General features: G+C 32.4%; 1 protein-coding gene across 3 annotated transcripts in view; it reads left to right on the top strand.

The window, feature by feature from the left end:
* The window catches only part of LOC144446949 (prominin-1-A-like), a 62503-nt gene that overhangs the window by 13168 nt on the left and 33539 nt on the right, over positions 1–15796 (top strand). For all 3 annotated transcript variants that reach the window (XM_078136795.1, XM_078136797.1, XM_078136796.1), the window contains exons 2-6: positions 10508–10572; positions 11122–11330; positions 12255–12375; positions 12806–12872; positions 13738–13827. In XM_078136795.1, the coding sequence (XP_077992921.1) occupies positions 10508–10572; positions 11122–11330; positions 12255–12375; positions 12806–12872; positions 13738–13827 (552 nt within the window). The remainder of the gene's footprint in view (positions 1–10507; positions 10573–11121; positions 11331–12254; positions 12376–12805; positions 12873–13737; positions 13828–15796) is intronic.

The raw sequence follows: 15796 nt of genomic DNA, 5'->3' as shown, positions 1-15796 counted from the left end.
CAGTGCAATACCGAAAACATGAAATAGAAGATATGCATTTCAGCCATCAATCATTTCTGGATTAGGTAATTAAACAGAAGACTAGAAGTTAGTTATATGGAATGTGAAGCTGTGAAATATTTTACAAGCCTCAGGGCACTAATGCCTCACTAGTTACATATGCTCAATCTTAAATTGAGGGGAGAAGCTTTGAGGACCTTAGCCGTCAACTTTTGATAGTGTAGGCTTTATGCAAAAGATTGTTTAACAAGTTTTCGTAGAACCCACAGCCCCCCCCCCCCCCCCCAATACTTTACTTCATTTATGTAAAGTAAAAAAAAAAAAGAGTGTAAAACTAACGTGAACAAAGTTTCATTACGTTACAACATATATTTTGAGGAGTGGGTCAGGATAGGGTGAGGAGGAATCATGTGACATCTACACAGTAACCATCCTACATGTAGACACAAACCTATCCTACCTCAGGTAGGACTTTGAGCTGTTTAGGGTAGATGACCCTGGACTTACTCACTGGATTCTACTCCAGTTGCAAACTGCTTCAACAAGAAGCGCGACTATTATAGGCAATTGCTTCATGACAATTTACTGACAGTTATACATGACGCCATATCGCACTGCATGGTATATGGGAGTTAATGGAAAAACTGGTTATTGACAGATATAATGTTACATATAATAAACATAAATAAACAAGTGTAGAGTTTACTATTAATGAATGAATGAATAAATGTGCAGATAAGCACAGAAAATCTGATATTCATTTCCTGGTAAATTTGTTGTTCTTAGGTCACTTGTCTGTAAATGCATGGTAGTTACATTGAATAAATTTGATGATGAGTTCTTAAGATAGTGGTAGCTCTTACAAAAAAAGTGTCTAACAAATCGGTAAAGATGTCTGGCATGCCAGACGATTGACGGAGCTCAAAGTGCTGTTGGTAAGATTTTTGTCCAGCCAGATGGTAAAATGTAGTGCTGTTAATGAGATTTTTGTTGAACCATGGCAACATTTTGTTTCCAGGTTTATGATTTTCATTGTAGTTATATCCATATCACTGCAATGAGAATAAAATACATCAAAATGCAAATCCTTGACAGCTTGGGTAGTCTCCATGAAAGTAGGTGGTCAAAATACATATATCACTGATTTGACAAACACTAGGAAGTAGTTGTGTCTACTATAAATCTTACTTTCTGAACTCGCTCACCGATCTCTGACAGCTAGTCATTGGTGCTATACAATGTGGTTATTCTTTTTATTGAAGTACATTCTTCAAATGTTAGGTTCAAAGAACAACCTGTGTACCATATTGTGAATATTACACCTACTTTTATTATAGGTTTATGTGGAATTCTCAGAGGTGCGATACTCATGCTTCAATTAAGTAATAAAGCTTTTCACTTGTAGTGTTTTACTACATTTCCTTATTTCCTGCTGTAAATCATTCCTTTTATACACAGCAGGCAAACAGATTTGATACAATAGCCACTGTGAAAGTAACTTTATAAGATAGTTGTTAAACTTAGTAAAATCAGTGAGACAAATTTGACTACCATTGTATCAAACTCTAATGTCTGCAGCTCTTGAAAGTCGATCTCTAACATCTAAATTACTACAACCATGCCATAACAGATGTGATTATAAAAAATTTAAATACATTTACTATCTGTATTCCCCAAAACTTAAATATACATTTTTTATGACACTAGTACTGTTTTTTTTAAAGAACTGTTGAATTTTCAAACCTTGAGTGGTGATTTTACAAAAGATAAAGCTGGTAGATATTTCTTCTGACTATATAGCCCATAATATCCTTCACTCTAATGTCACTATCCTTAATAGTTTCAGTCGTGCAGAATAATTTGCACACCGCCTCATTAAATACAATGGCAATCACTTATATAATTGTCAAAAATGCATTAAGGATGTTTTAAAACCTGAACACAATGTTTACAATTGTGCAGCACACATTTCAGAAAAGTGGTTTTGACGTCAGTTGGATACACAGTTGGTGCTTCTTTGGTTGCTTATCTCATGTCTTTACTTTTGCTCCTGTGCTTATGTTTTTTTGTGAACTTCATTAGCATAATTATTTTGTTTATTGTACACGAATGTATGATCTTCATGTACACAATTCAATAATAATAATCATTGTTGTCATCATCATCATCATCATCATCATCATCATCATCATCATCATCATCATCATCATCACAATCATCATGGCAACATCACACTGATTTTCACTTTGAGGATGAAATAGCATTGTGATGACTCATCATAGAAATATACGGCCGTGGTATAGCCATGCAGATGAATGTTTAGCCAACATTGTACAATATGTATAAGTGTGTAAGTAAGGTCTAGGTAGGGCTCATTCCTGCATTGCCAGCACCTTTCTCAAGTGTCTATGACTACGTGATGCAAATACTAGTACTTTATTGTCCACATGGTAAAATAAGTACAAAGGGGACATTGACCACCTATATATAGTGTGACAATTGGTATGATGTATGATATATAATGCCGTCCTGATTCAAAAGTTTATACAGTATTGTATAAAAACACAGTGGTGGCTTGTATTTATTGTCGAAGATGTATTCCATGATTTCTATTTTGGCAACGGTTATCACTACACCTATAACTCCCCTAGAACAACAGAACATGCTTACTTTGTAAACACATAACATAGAGGATTATGTAAGCTAGCTTTCTCTTAAAGTTACACTAATTGTAACTAGAGTATTTTTTTTTCGATCACACAACCAATAAATACATTCACAATAATACAACAACAGGTTGAAGTTTTCATCCATTAGCGTGCTGACTTTTTGGGTGTGGGCCTAAATATCAATTTGATGTGATATGTTGTATCATATAATGTATACTACACAACTACACAATGACATTTTAACCACAGGTGATTCAATACTGCTCAGCATGTATGGTATTACAAGTAAGTCATTATGTCTATTACAAAACAGTTTTAAAAAACAAACAATTTTCCAGTTGCAACTGGTATACCTTTAAGGTGCCTATTCCAAGCAAAGACATTACCTTTAAAAAAGAGTGTCCTGAACACTGAAATTTTTTACTTACAGTAAATGGATTGTGAAAATATATATCTAGACATAAAATTTGTTTAATATGACTTCATAAGTAAAGAAAAGTATTGTTTCTGGTCAGCGTGCGCATCACTTAAACCCTTCAAGGTTGGTCTTTTTTTTTGTCCAGCCCATGCAGTCTACAGATCTGTGGGGAAACACAAAAATAACCCTCCCTACTTCAATGAAGACAACTACAGACCCAATCATGAACAAGCAAATGATATTTGCCCCACATAAATAAGAAGAACAGTAACTGCCATAAAAAGTAAACTGAGTGACAGGTTTGTTGAGAATAAAAAAGAGCATTGTCACACCATTTTAGACAAACTGTATTGACAAGAAACAATTTTTTCCCTTAATTTCTCAATACTTACAATTTGCAATTTTTACCTTTTTATTCAAATTTACTAATATTTTTTTCTTCTCCAACCTTTTGTAATTCCTCTGGGGAGTGTTACAATTCAGAAAGAAAGGAGGCAAAGAATTCCAATGCCGCTTGTAAAGATCATGTGATCTATTTTGTGTAACTCTGTAAATTACAGTTGTGGGATATGGGCCCATATAAGCTAGTTTTTATAACCTACAAGTAGGCAATTCTGGTCTGACTCCTATTGTTCCAGGTGTTATCACACATTGGTAATTTATGTGGGCCTAATAAATTTAGCCACTTTTAAACTGACTGCGGAAGTAAGGCAGATCTAACCTATTAACTAACTACTACCAACAAAACATAAATCGAAGAACAGTTATTTGAAAGCAGTGTCACCAAAAAATCTGTAGCAAATGTATGCTTCTTATGCAATCAAATGCAATGCCAATCAAAAATAGCCTTCTCAATACTCTCCAGAAATCCATATTTCTGATAGGTCGTTACACTTTATAGATATTTAATTTGTCATATGCTGTCTAGAAATCTATTTTGATAATGTTGTTATCAGAAACAGAGTCTGCATAAATTGCACAAATTTGATATCTCTCCGTACATCTCAATTCAAAATATCTGTTGCCAACAACTAATTAAAATGAAATGTGTTCTTCAATCAGTAATTGGCAGAAACAAAATCTCAGTATTGTTAGTATCATAAAAAATAATGAATATTTACATGTTCATATGATAATTAAGTTACGCTATCCAAATAGAGTAATGTGTATTATTACATTTGTACTGCAGAGATTAGTTGCATAGGTTTGTGTGCATACTAAGTGGTATTTGCACTGCAGTACAGTATACTGAAAACATTGTTGCATAGCTGCAGCCATGCAAATGATATGCAAATGAAGACATGGCCATTCCTTACACACAAAATCATATGATTGTACAATATGATTTTCACTGTTTCAGACAAACATAATTCATGTTGTAATAACAGAACTCCATGCTGTGTGTGTGTTTGTCAGAATGGATATCATCCTCATGGATATTTGCACTTGTGCTTATAGTGTTTTCTGCTGCACTTTCACTTGCTATACTCATGAACGTACGTACAACCACAGAGAACACTTCAAGCATTCATGCAAATAGAACACCTCATTTGCATCCATGCATCATGTGCTTTCATCATGGTATTCTAGGTCTGTAAATCAAAGTGTACAAAACAATGTAGATATCGATAGTTCTTATCACACAACTAGGAGTTGTATATCAGTTCATATAGTTACTGTAACATTCCACCTGGTCAGGTCGACAGGCTTTGTCAAAATGTTTCTTTGCTGGCTTTATGGCAGGGTATGTTGTGCCATATTATTAACATTGCATGATCATTGCAACCTTAGATGGTAAAGCCAGGCAACAAACAGTTCAACAATGAATACTGACCTGAACAGGTGAAACATTTCCTGCAGATAGTTAGAACTCTGGGTTGTGTAACAGGAACTACTTATTAACATTCAGTATTACTTTCTATAGCCAGCATATGTCAATAAAATTAAGAAATGTTGGTCTACAGTAAAGCTTATGGCTTTTATACCACAATGCGGAAATTAGATTATTTTATAAAATATTGTGTATATCTTTTCAATTGTGTTATACAATACTTTCATATACATGTAGTTCCTTCATACCAGAAAACACCAGTAATACATGTAGTTCCATCATACCCAAATAACACTACACATTTATTGGCCCTACCGGGTATATCTTTGAGAAATTATGTAGTGCCTGCATATGCCAAAAAAAAAGGTATCAGATTCTTCATTTTGAGAAGTACTACCGAGTATTGAAGTATTAGCATAACTCTTAACATTGTAGCATATACAAACTAAATTATGTAATTATTTTTCAGAAATACACTGTTAAGCCTTCACTTTTTTCACATTCCTTTTGATATGTCCCTCAACAATTTCTTTTATTTTCAGCTTCAGTTACTTGTCAAACTATCAACATGAGATAATAGACAGCAAAGTTTGTTGTAATCACACTTAAATTTTTTTAATGTGGTCATCAAGTAGACAGAAAAAATTTAGTTTGTGCACCCAATCTAATGTATTACCCTGGAGTAAATGTATTAAAAAATGCTGGTTTTTCTGGGATTGTGTAAAAAAATCTGTGATAAATAACCCTTTACACTGTTTGTACTTTACCTTAAAATGTATGTTTTATATGACCCTGGAAACACCCATGAGACCTTCATACATAAATTTCTCTGGACGATATGTACATACAAAGAGAATATTCCTATTATAGCAAAATACAACAGAAATCATAAACCCTGAAACAAAACGTTGTCTGGCTCAACAAAAAATCTCATTAACAAAGCTACATTCTATTGGCTGGCTAGACAAAAATCTTACCAACAGCGTTTCGTCAATTGTCTGGCATGACAAACATCTTTACCGATGTCTTTGCCTGGTAAACCTAAGGTCTGGCACGCTCTTTGATATTTTTTTGAGTCAATTGACTAATGTATCAATTGTAGTTCAGTTCTTGCTGTGCCAGACGGTAACATGTGGAAATACTAATTAGATTTTTGTCGAGCCAAACATTTACAACATCAAAGAGATATTTTGTCTGGCTAGACAAAAACTGTGGCAATGTTAGTGAGATTTTTGTCAAACCTGGCGATGTTTTGTTTCAGGGTTTGTGGTTTCCATTGTATATCAATAAGTAAATGTATGAGAGTGTGTGTGTGTATGTAATAAAAGTTTACCTTTATTACACACACACATACACAAACTCAAAATTGCTACATATTAAACCTGAAATTTACTTGGTCTACCAACATGGATGAATTTTCATTTGAATATATATCTGGCATATATAGCCAGGCAGTAAGCAGCAGCTGCTGTGTTTTTTAGCAAAGATTACCTGCTGGTTAATAACCTGAATGTATGGAATTAATAAGGATTTAATATTTCAGCAAGTACTGCACAAAGACATCACATATATTACAGAATTGTCTGTGAACAAATTTACAGTGAACTGTACTCACATAAATGATGTTATTATCATGGAAAAATATTTATTACTTTAAAAATACATTTGTTTTTAATCTAAATTTATAAAATTTATAATAAGCCTTTCAATATATATGTGAAAGTACAAAATGAAATATCCATTATTATCGTTGCTTAATATTGTGTCCCAACAAATGTGTAGAAATGGGGACCTTGCAAGAGAGATGGTTGGTATGTGAAGGATTTAATTCTATGTTTTTACAGATAAAGTAGCAGGGATAGTATACTCTACAGTGAGTTGATAAAGTATGTAATAAATGCAGTTGTGCCCTTCGTTACAATGTAAATAGGTTTATGTTAGCAGTAATAGTTGTAAAATGAGCACAGTGTGGGAAATAGTGCTATATAAAAATTTACATCATTATGGCCATGATAAATAACTCAAAAAATTACACAAAATGTAATTTTAAAACTATAAATTAAAAATATGCTGTGAAATTGAATTTTTAATTATTTTTCTAATTTTATAGTTTTGTCTTTCATATACAGAGAAATATTTCAGTGCAAAAGCAGAAATAAGAGTTATAATATATTTCTCTTTAGTATGAATCCTTTCAAACTTGAGTGAAACATATTTAATCCAGTCTGGAAATGGAGAGGTTTTTAAGTTAAAACATTCACATGAAACAATGAAAGAAAAAAAGTAAGACTATACTTGTTGTCCAGATAGCTGTGGGTGGAAGTGTAGATCATATAACATACTATAACCTGACTGTGTGGAGATCCTGCTTCAATTGTAAAGCTTGCAGTAAACACCTTTTGTAATAGGGTGAAACTGCCTCAATGGTGTTTTAGTGACCCATGACAACTGTACGAGTCTACTAGAAAACAACTTTACCTACATGTAGTCTAGAATAACTGTAACTCAACTAGTCAATACTACAGTCCTGGGTTAAAAAGCTGTTTGCATTGCATAATTTGTCAGAGTATTGGAAATATTGATTTCAAAACTCTAAACATTTGGCATATTTTGTTCACACAACATGATAATTTTGTCACATTGGACAAATGTTTGTTCAAACTGCAACAACGTTGTAAGAATTTTGAAAGACTCTCTGCAAAATAACAAATTTGTTTGCATGTTCTTGGACAGATTTCTTGTGCTACAAATTTGTCATATTATTGGACATTTTTGTCACAAAACACTACAAATTTGTCATATTGGACATTTTTGTCACAAAACACTACAAATTTGTCATATTATTGGACATTTTTGTCACAAAACACTACAAATTTGTCAATATATTGGGATATTTTGTCTTCAAACACCACATTTTCCATCTGATCTTCAGTTGATAGTATAGTATATAGGCTTTCTTTCTCTATAGTATAATCTTTCTTTATTCCAATAATGGAAAATACCTCCGTTTATCCCCGGAGGAGGGTTACAGAGTTAATAGAGAATTTCGAATTATCCAAGACATATCTTAAAACATTCTCATATTTCGTTCATATGTTATTTATTGTTGAAGTTGTTGTATCTTAATTTGTATGGATTTTTGGTGTGTCCTGAATTGTGAGTCTTTTATTGTTTTTAATCAAACTGTTGTAATTTTATGATGTGATGTGCTTGGCAGTTTTTTATGTTTTTTTCTTCTCTGAATCATGTTTTTAAATTTTGTGAATTGTTATGAACAGACTGTTAAGACGTGTATTGTGTAATAGTCCTTAAACAATAAATTATCATTATTATTATTATTATATTATAGCATTACCAATTCCAGTGAATTTTGTGACGTCATCGCTGTACATTATTACTGATAATGTACGCCGTTATTGGGCATCGCGGCCCCGGAACGAGCATAACAATACAAGCTTATGTACGTACGTGTGTCGCTAGGATTAGTATTCAGCTTCCGGGCCAAACATGGCAGACGATGTTCAGCGCTGTGTATATTATACGTTGTTTTGCGTTTCTCGGGCTACAAATTCACTGGAATTGGCAAAACTATAAAATAATAACAATAATGTACGCCCTCCCAGTCCATAATGGACTCAAGCAAACTTTGCACTCCATAATGGGCTCGGCTGTCGCCTCGCCCATTATGTCGTTCAAAGTTTGCTTTCATCCATTATGGGCTGGGAGGGCGTACATTACTGTTTGATTATTATTATTATTATCTATGTATCCCATTCTTCCAAGTAAATAATAATAATTGTTTAGACTAATGAAATTTAATGTGGAATAATTCAGCCAAACTTTACAGGAATTACTTTGAGATGGAATGATTTCATTTGATAAAAATGTGCATAATAGCTTGACATACAATTATTGTAAAAATTGTATTAGCCCTCATGGTGGGCAAATAAACACTATTCACAAGTGTACCTTCTAATAAAAAACATCATTTTTTGTTGTTGGTCAAAATGATGTGTTTTTTTGTGACTCAATATATACTAGATAAAGGAACACCAAATTTTGGTGCATCATCAGAAATTGCTAATATGTATCAGTGGCACATTATATTGGTATGAATAGAGAGTATTACAATGCTCATTGCCATAGCAACAGTACATAATATGATATAAAATACATGTCATGGCCACAAGACTCAATGAACCCATAATGAGGTTAAAAGACAAATGAAGGTCAATTTTTGCCATTCCATATCTAAGTCTATACATCATTAGTCTTGCCAACTATAATAATCAAAGTACAAAAGTCTGCAGTTGATAAATGAGAACAGAAACATGAAATCAATATTGAATCTGGAAAATTCTCTCTGGTAAATTCTATTAAAATAGCAAATATTGAATGAATGTCAGAGTTATAATATCATATACTGAACCAATCTCATTGATCTTCACTTCTGCTTTTCAGTGAAAATAAAGAATCTATTTTCATCTATCCACTAATTACATATTTTCATTATTTTATTTTGTGAAGTCAGTTTATTCAATCTATGAATCCAATGTGTCACTTATCTCAATACAAGTTAAATCTATGCTATGGGCAACTTAAACATGCCACATTCGCATTGAAAATAGGTCATCCATGTGCAATAATGTTGACTTCCATGTAATTATCATACGAAGGAAAAGCAAAGTGACGCATATAAGAAGACTTGCAAGTGTGTATATTGGCAACCATGTTGGGTTTCCATAACAAAGTCATTCATGCTACTAGAACCACAATAGATAGTAAAAAGTGCTCTTACCCTCAATATTATTGTTGAATTGATCTCATTTTTCTTATTACTTTTATGCTAACAGATACAATACACTTATTGTTTGTGCAGTTTACAAGTCATGCAAGCAGTACAAGTTATTATGTATCCAGTATAATTGCTTCCCATTTGTAATTCAATGGAGAGCATGCACACTGAACCAGTGTGCCATATCGGATGCCATTGAGGCACACTTTCTTTGAAATGTATTCGCTCAGTGATCTTTTTCTTATACTTATATAATTATATATCTTGACATTTTTGTACATAAATATTATATGATACAGAGATATATAATAAAATGTCAATTTACACTCCAGAGCTGGATTTAGCAGACTTCAATTATTGAATTATGCCTCCTCGAGCACAATTTATGAAAATCGAGAAAATAATGCTGATAAGCAGGTTGTTATGACCTAGAATGACTAGTGTTAGCATAAGAACCCATATTTTCTGTTCTAACACATCAGACCTGGTTGTGTGGTATAATTAGATGTTATTCCCTAAAATTTGTCTTCGTTCTGCCACGGAAAATGAAGAAGAATATTGGAGAATATTATACCAGCACCAGTAATATCAAAGAAAAATCAGGGAAAGTAATGACAATTTTGAATGTTTTTTTCTACTGTGTTCAAAATTGATATTTTGCACACAGTAGAACCTGAGTGACATGCATTGTTGTGACATAGATGTACATTGTAGAACAACCGCGGTATAAATTCTATATTTATGGCTTATGCATGGTATAGTAACCTATTATCTGTTGTCTGCTTTTTTCACAGGTAAATTAGGAAGCATATTTAGTGACTTGAGTGATATGGCGGTATTGATAGAATTCTTACAGGCTGTAAGTAGATATATAACTCATATGATTGTGTTCATTTTGTTTTCATTTGGAATTTTACACTTATTCCACATAAAAAGGGAAAGTTACTTCATGAACTTAAACAAATAGAATGTTTCCGTCGGAAGTTTAACCACAGGGTGCCCAGGCTCATTTAGTTCTGTTTACAAATATAAAAAAAACAAAAAAAAACATACAAGTAAACAAACAAACAAAACAAACAAGTAAACAAACAAACAAACAAAATAAACTGACAAATGAGTAGATACATACATGAGTAAACAACAACAAACCAACGAACAACCAAACACTGCCCTCCCCCCTAAGAAAATTAACAATTTGTGACCCAAACATGTCTATATTTCAATGATGGCACAAGTGTACATTTTGTTTTGAAAGGCTTGATTTATGGCTAGTAGTGTTTTAGGTATTAGCTTCTTCAACCACTTTGGGGCAACAACAAAAGTTTATGTTCCATTCTAAGAATTAGGTTTGTGTATGATATCATGAATTAAAGCTGACATTCTTGTTTTCTGTTTACTTTCCTACTAGAACTTGACCAATCTGTTCTTGGGATTTGCTGCATGTATAACCATAGGAATTCTATTCTTACTTATCTTCCCTATTGTGTGTTGCTGTTTCTGTTGCTGTAGAATGTGTGGAAACTGCGGTGGAAAGATGCACCAGAAACATTCAAGTTCCAATGGATGCAAAAAAATTGTCTTTCTTGTTGTACTGAGTTGTATTTCTGGTATTTTAGGGTAGGAACAATTTTATTTAATTCTGAGAAATTTTTTGAATTTCAAAATCTTTAAAGCTCAACTTTTAATGATAAGAGCTTCTAATTAATAGCTTATATAATATAAATATATAATGAATGTTTTATCAATGTTTTTGATAATGACATCATGATAGATAGCCTACAGTGGATCTTCTAATCAGTAATTTTCACTCTTAATGTGAGTGGGGATGGACCTGCTAAAATTTTTGAAAAGTCGTAAAAATATGTTCAAAAAACAGAATTTTCAGACTATTTTTGCATAATACAGAACTAAGCTTGGTTAATTTCCATACTGAGATCCAAATTGTTCAATGATTTCTTTTCTTCCAATTATAATTCAATTTTCTTATGTCGCACAGAATTTACACCTTGCATTGTCGGTAGAACAGGTATATCTAGCGCCACCTAGAGACCATATAGTTTCGTCTGCTTACTTTTGTTTTATTAAAAAACCTTACATCAAGGCACTTGTAGTCAGATTAAAAAGTGGAGATATGGCGTAAAAAAAAAATTTGTGTGGTTCTGATTACATTCAATTTTAAAATAGGTGGGGTAGGTAGATTATTTATTTTATTTTTTTTATTTTTTTTTCATATGTGAGTGTCTACTTAACGTAGTTATGTTTTCTGTTGATTTCTATATAGTCTCTATGTTATTGGTTTCTTCTCATCAGATGTACAGCCATTACAGATTGAAAGAACAGTTTCCGCTTCCACTATTTCTGATGAGACTTCACACGTTTTTCTTATTTTTTCCCCCCAAATATCTAAAAAAACAAACCATTTAGGGTTGGCGTGAAAAACTAGGTGAGATCAGGTAACCGGAACCAAACAACTTTTTTTATTTGGTCTAAAGACTATATTGTTTTCTCCTCATTTTGTTTTTTCTTTGTGATTGTGAACAGATTTGGAGTTGCCTGTGGGTATTTTACCAATGAACGTACCGGTGATGTCCTGAAAGGTCTTGATGATAACATAATTGGCACTTTGGATGATGTGCTGAAGTTTTCAAATAATACAGTAGATGTAAGTTGACAATGAAGTACTGTGATTTTTGTGTTGACATTCTCCTTAATCAACCAGTACAAATAATGATGGGGTTTTTCCTTTCTTGGCCACTATCATCATAGTATTTCCTAAACCAATTCTGTCAAAATAAAAAATAACTTACATTGAAAACTGTTTATTTACACTCAAGAAAAAGTATTGCATACATTGTACAAGCTACATGAAATGACCTTGAACATTTGTGGAGAAAATCAACCATAGAGTATAATGAATAAAGTATCTTATTTGTAATGGTTAATCTATAACTGGTTCTTTTATTCATTAATTTTTTGTTTAATCTACATACATGCAGTGATGTCAATTTTCAAACTAGTAACGAAAAATAATCCAACAGTGTGTATGTAATCCTGAAAAGATTTTTAAAAATTTTGATCTGTTATTCTTCCAGGAATTGAAATTTGTAGCTATTGAACAGACAACGTGGCTTATTGGAGAAATTTTATCTGACTTCTCAAGTAAGTATTTAAATACAACAAGAGAGAATAAACAGCTGAGTGACATCTTTCTTATGCATCGTTGGGCTATACTGTTACTATGTGACCTAGCTGGAACTAAAATGAATAATCATGTGGTTATACAATGTATAAGTCTTGATACAGTGTAGCAAAAGATTGGCATCCTATTTCCCATCAATTCTTTTCCATACCAGTGTCTTTGTATTTTCTTTTTTTAAATTCCTACCACTCATGGGTATATTTTATATTTTGCTAACATTTGGTGTATGACATTTGTTTCGATTCGCTGAGCCCCATTTGTACCTGTCAGTCACACTAATATGCCTGTAACCTTTAGGTAAATGATAGGCTAACAAAATGTTAAAGTGGCCATATGGACGAGGATTGGGTATTTATTTTGGATTTTTAATTAATACAATTTTATCATGGCTTCCTACTTGAAAAATCAATGTGATTCAAACAACATTGACCAAGTCAGTGTTTGTAACTCAATACATTGCAAAAGATTAATGTGTAAAAATGTTTGTTATTGTACATACAATAACAAACTTTTCACACATTTTTAAACTTTTTTATTCATGTATTGAGTCTCAAGCACAGACTTTATCTATGATGTTTCACATTGGTTTTTCAAGTAGGAATCCATGATAAAATTGTTGTATAAATTAAAAATCCAAACCAAACCTCGTCCATATGACCACTTTAAAAAGCAACATAATGGACAGATTTGGATACATCATACACATCATCACTATTTTACAAGAATTGTGAGAGCTATAACACATTTTATTGATTTAATTATTGGCATGAAATAATCATATTTTCTGGTAAAAGCTTTTAAAATTCATTTTCTGTTATATAACAGATATTGGAGATGTTCTAGGTGGAGCAATCAGAGATGCTTTAGGAGAAGAAGTACAACCAGCAATAGATAGTATGATTATAATGGTTGACAGTAAGTATCTTTATATTAACTTCTTTTCATTTAATCAATCAAAAACATTCACAAAACACCTGAATCAAGTACACAGTAATTGCAGGAGAAATAAAGATACCTTGGTGTTTCACTCATGAGACATATTTTATCTCACACACACACACACACACACATCAGAGAGACTAGACTAGTACATGTAAATTAAATCATGTTGGTTATCAATGGGACAGTAAACAATTGAAGTCGCTAAAATCATAATTCACATCCATGTGTGTATACATTTTGCAACAGAAGTCTGTTTCTAACACTTCAAATGAACAGCAATGCTTACTTTTCTATGTAATTGGGTAAACAATCACTGTGTGTTTGTGTTATATGTCTCTCTTATTAATCTAGAGGTGAATTTTGTGTATCTTTGTGTTAGCAACATCACATAAATACATCTATAATTATATAGTGCAGAACAGTTATTTAGAAAACTTAAGAAACATGTACATGTTCCTTTTAATCAAACCATTTGTCATGATATATCATCAACAGCAAACACAAAATGTTGCATAGCTCATGAGAGGAGTCCATCTGACTATAGAACTCTACAGCAACGTTTTTATGAAGAGAATATATACATCTCTTATGTATAATATATGAACACATTTTATCAACACAATTCTAGTATTTTATGTTTTTACATTATTTCTTGGTCTGTGCAGATTTATACCTTAACTACTTCCAAAGTATTTTGGATGAATGAATTTAAAACAGTGAGGTGGGACTAGATTAGTTGGCAGGCAACTATTTTTCAATCCCTTTCCCAAAGTCATAAATTATTATTAAATCAATATCTTACTGACCTGAGTGTTCACAAGTATAACCTCTTTAGTTTATCATGGGACATCTTCTCATAAGTTAGTGTAAATATTTCTTAATTAATTTCTTGACTGTGACGTTTATAGTCTGCATTTATTGTCACTGAATTGAAAAAAAGAATTGATCATATTGATTTGATGAGAAGAATTTAATATGTAATAAAATATTAAGTAGTCAATTTGTAATCTAATTCAATCGTTATGTTCATTCCAAACCTATCAAAATGTTCAGATTATATCTGAAATGCATTAATGTTATGTCAATTTCATATTACAAATTGTATTTCACTGTTAATCTATTCCATTGTTATGTACTTTCCAAATTGATCAAAAATTGTTGGCTTGGGCCAAAAAAAGAGAAGAAGAATTGTTTCTGTTCAGGACATTTTGTCTTTGTGCAACGAAACAAATTTTTATTCTCAACAAACCTGTCATTAAATCTACTGTTTATGGCAGGTACTATTCTTTTTAATACATACTTTAGAGCACGTGTGTACATGTATGTGGGGCAGATGTCATTTGCTTGTTCATGATTGGGTCTGCAGTTGTCTTCACTGAAGTAGGGAGGGTTATTTTTGCATTTCCTCATATCTGCAGACTACATGGGGTGGACAAGCATGAGAAAAAGGACTGATGCAAGGATATTTAAGTGATGCATGCTGACCAGAAATAATTCTATTTTTTTTCTTTTTTCTTTTTTTCTTTGTTTGGGGCGGGGGGTATATCTGCAATGTATTTCACTGTACATGATATTATTAATCATTATTACAATTAATGTTCACTCTAAACCAATCAAAACCATCAGATTATATCTGAAATGTTCTTCGACTAAAACCAGTGATCTCAGAAGTCTTAGGTTTAATAGCAAAAACCAGTTGGGTTGAGTTACCAATTTAGGAAATGATGCACCAAGTACGCTGGTCTTCATGGACTAGAACTACATGTACACCTGTGTTTACTGTGTGGATGAAATACAATAAAGTAGTAGAAATATTCAAATCTAAATGATATCACTCTAGTATGACATGTAAAAACTGGATGGAAACAGACAGTTGGAGGGGGATGAAACTCATCTACATCATCTCACTACAAAGTTCCAGATATTGACTGTACTTCAACTT

The sequence above is a fragment of the Glandiceps talaboti genome, chromosome 15, assembly GCF_964340395.1.
Source record: "Glandiceps talaboti chromosome 15, keGlaTala1.1, whole genome shotgun sequence".
Classification (NCBI taxonomy): Eukaryota; Metazoa; Hemichordata; class Enteropneusta; family Spengelidae; genus Glandiceps; species Glandiceps talaboti.
The sequence above is the reverse complement of the archived record's forward strand: the minus strand, read 5'-3'. Positions and strand labels throughout refer to the sequence as shown.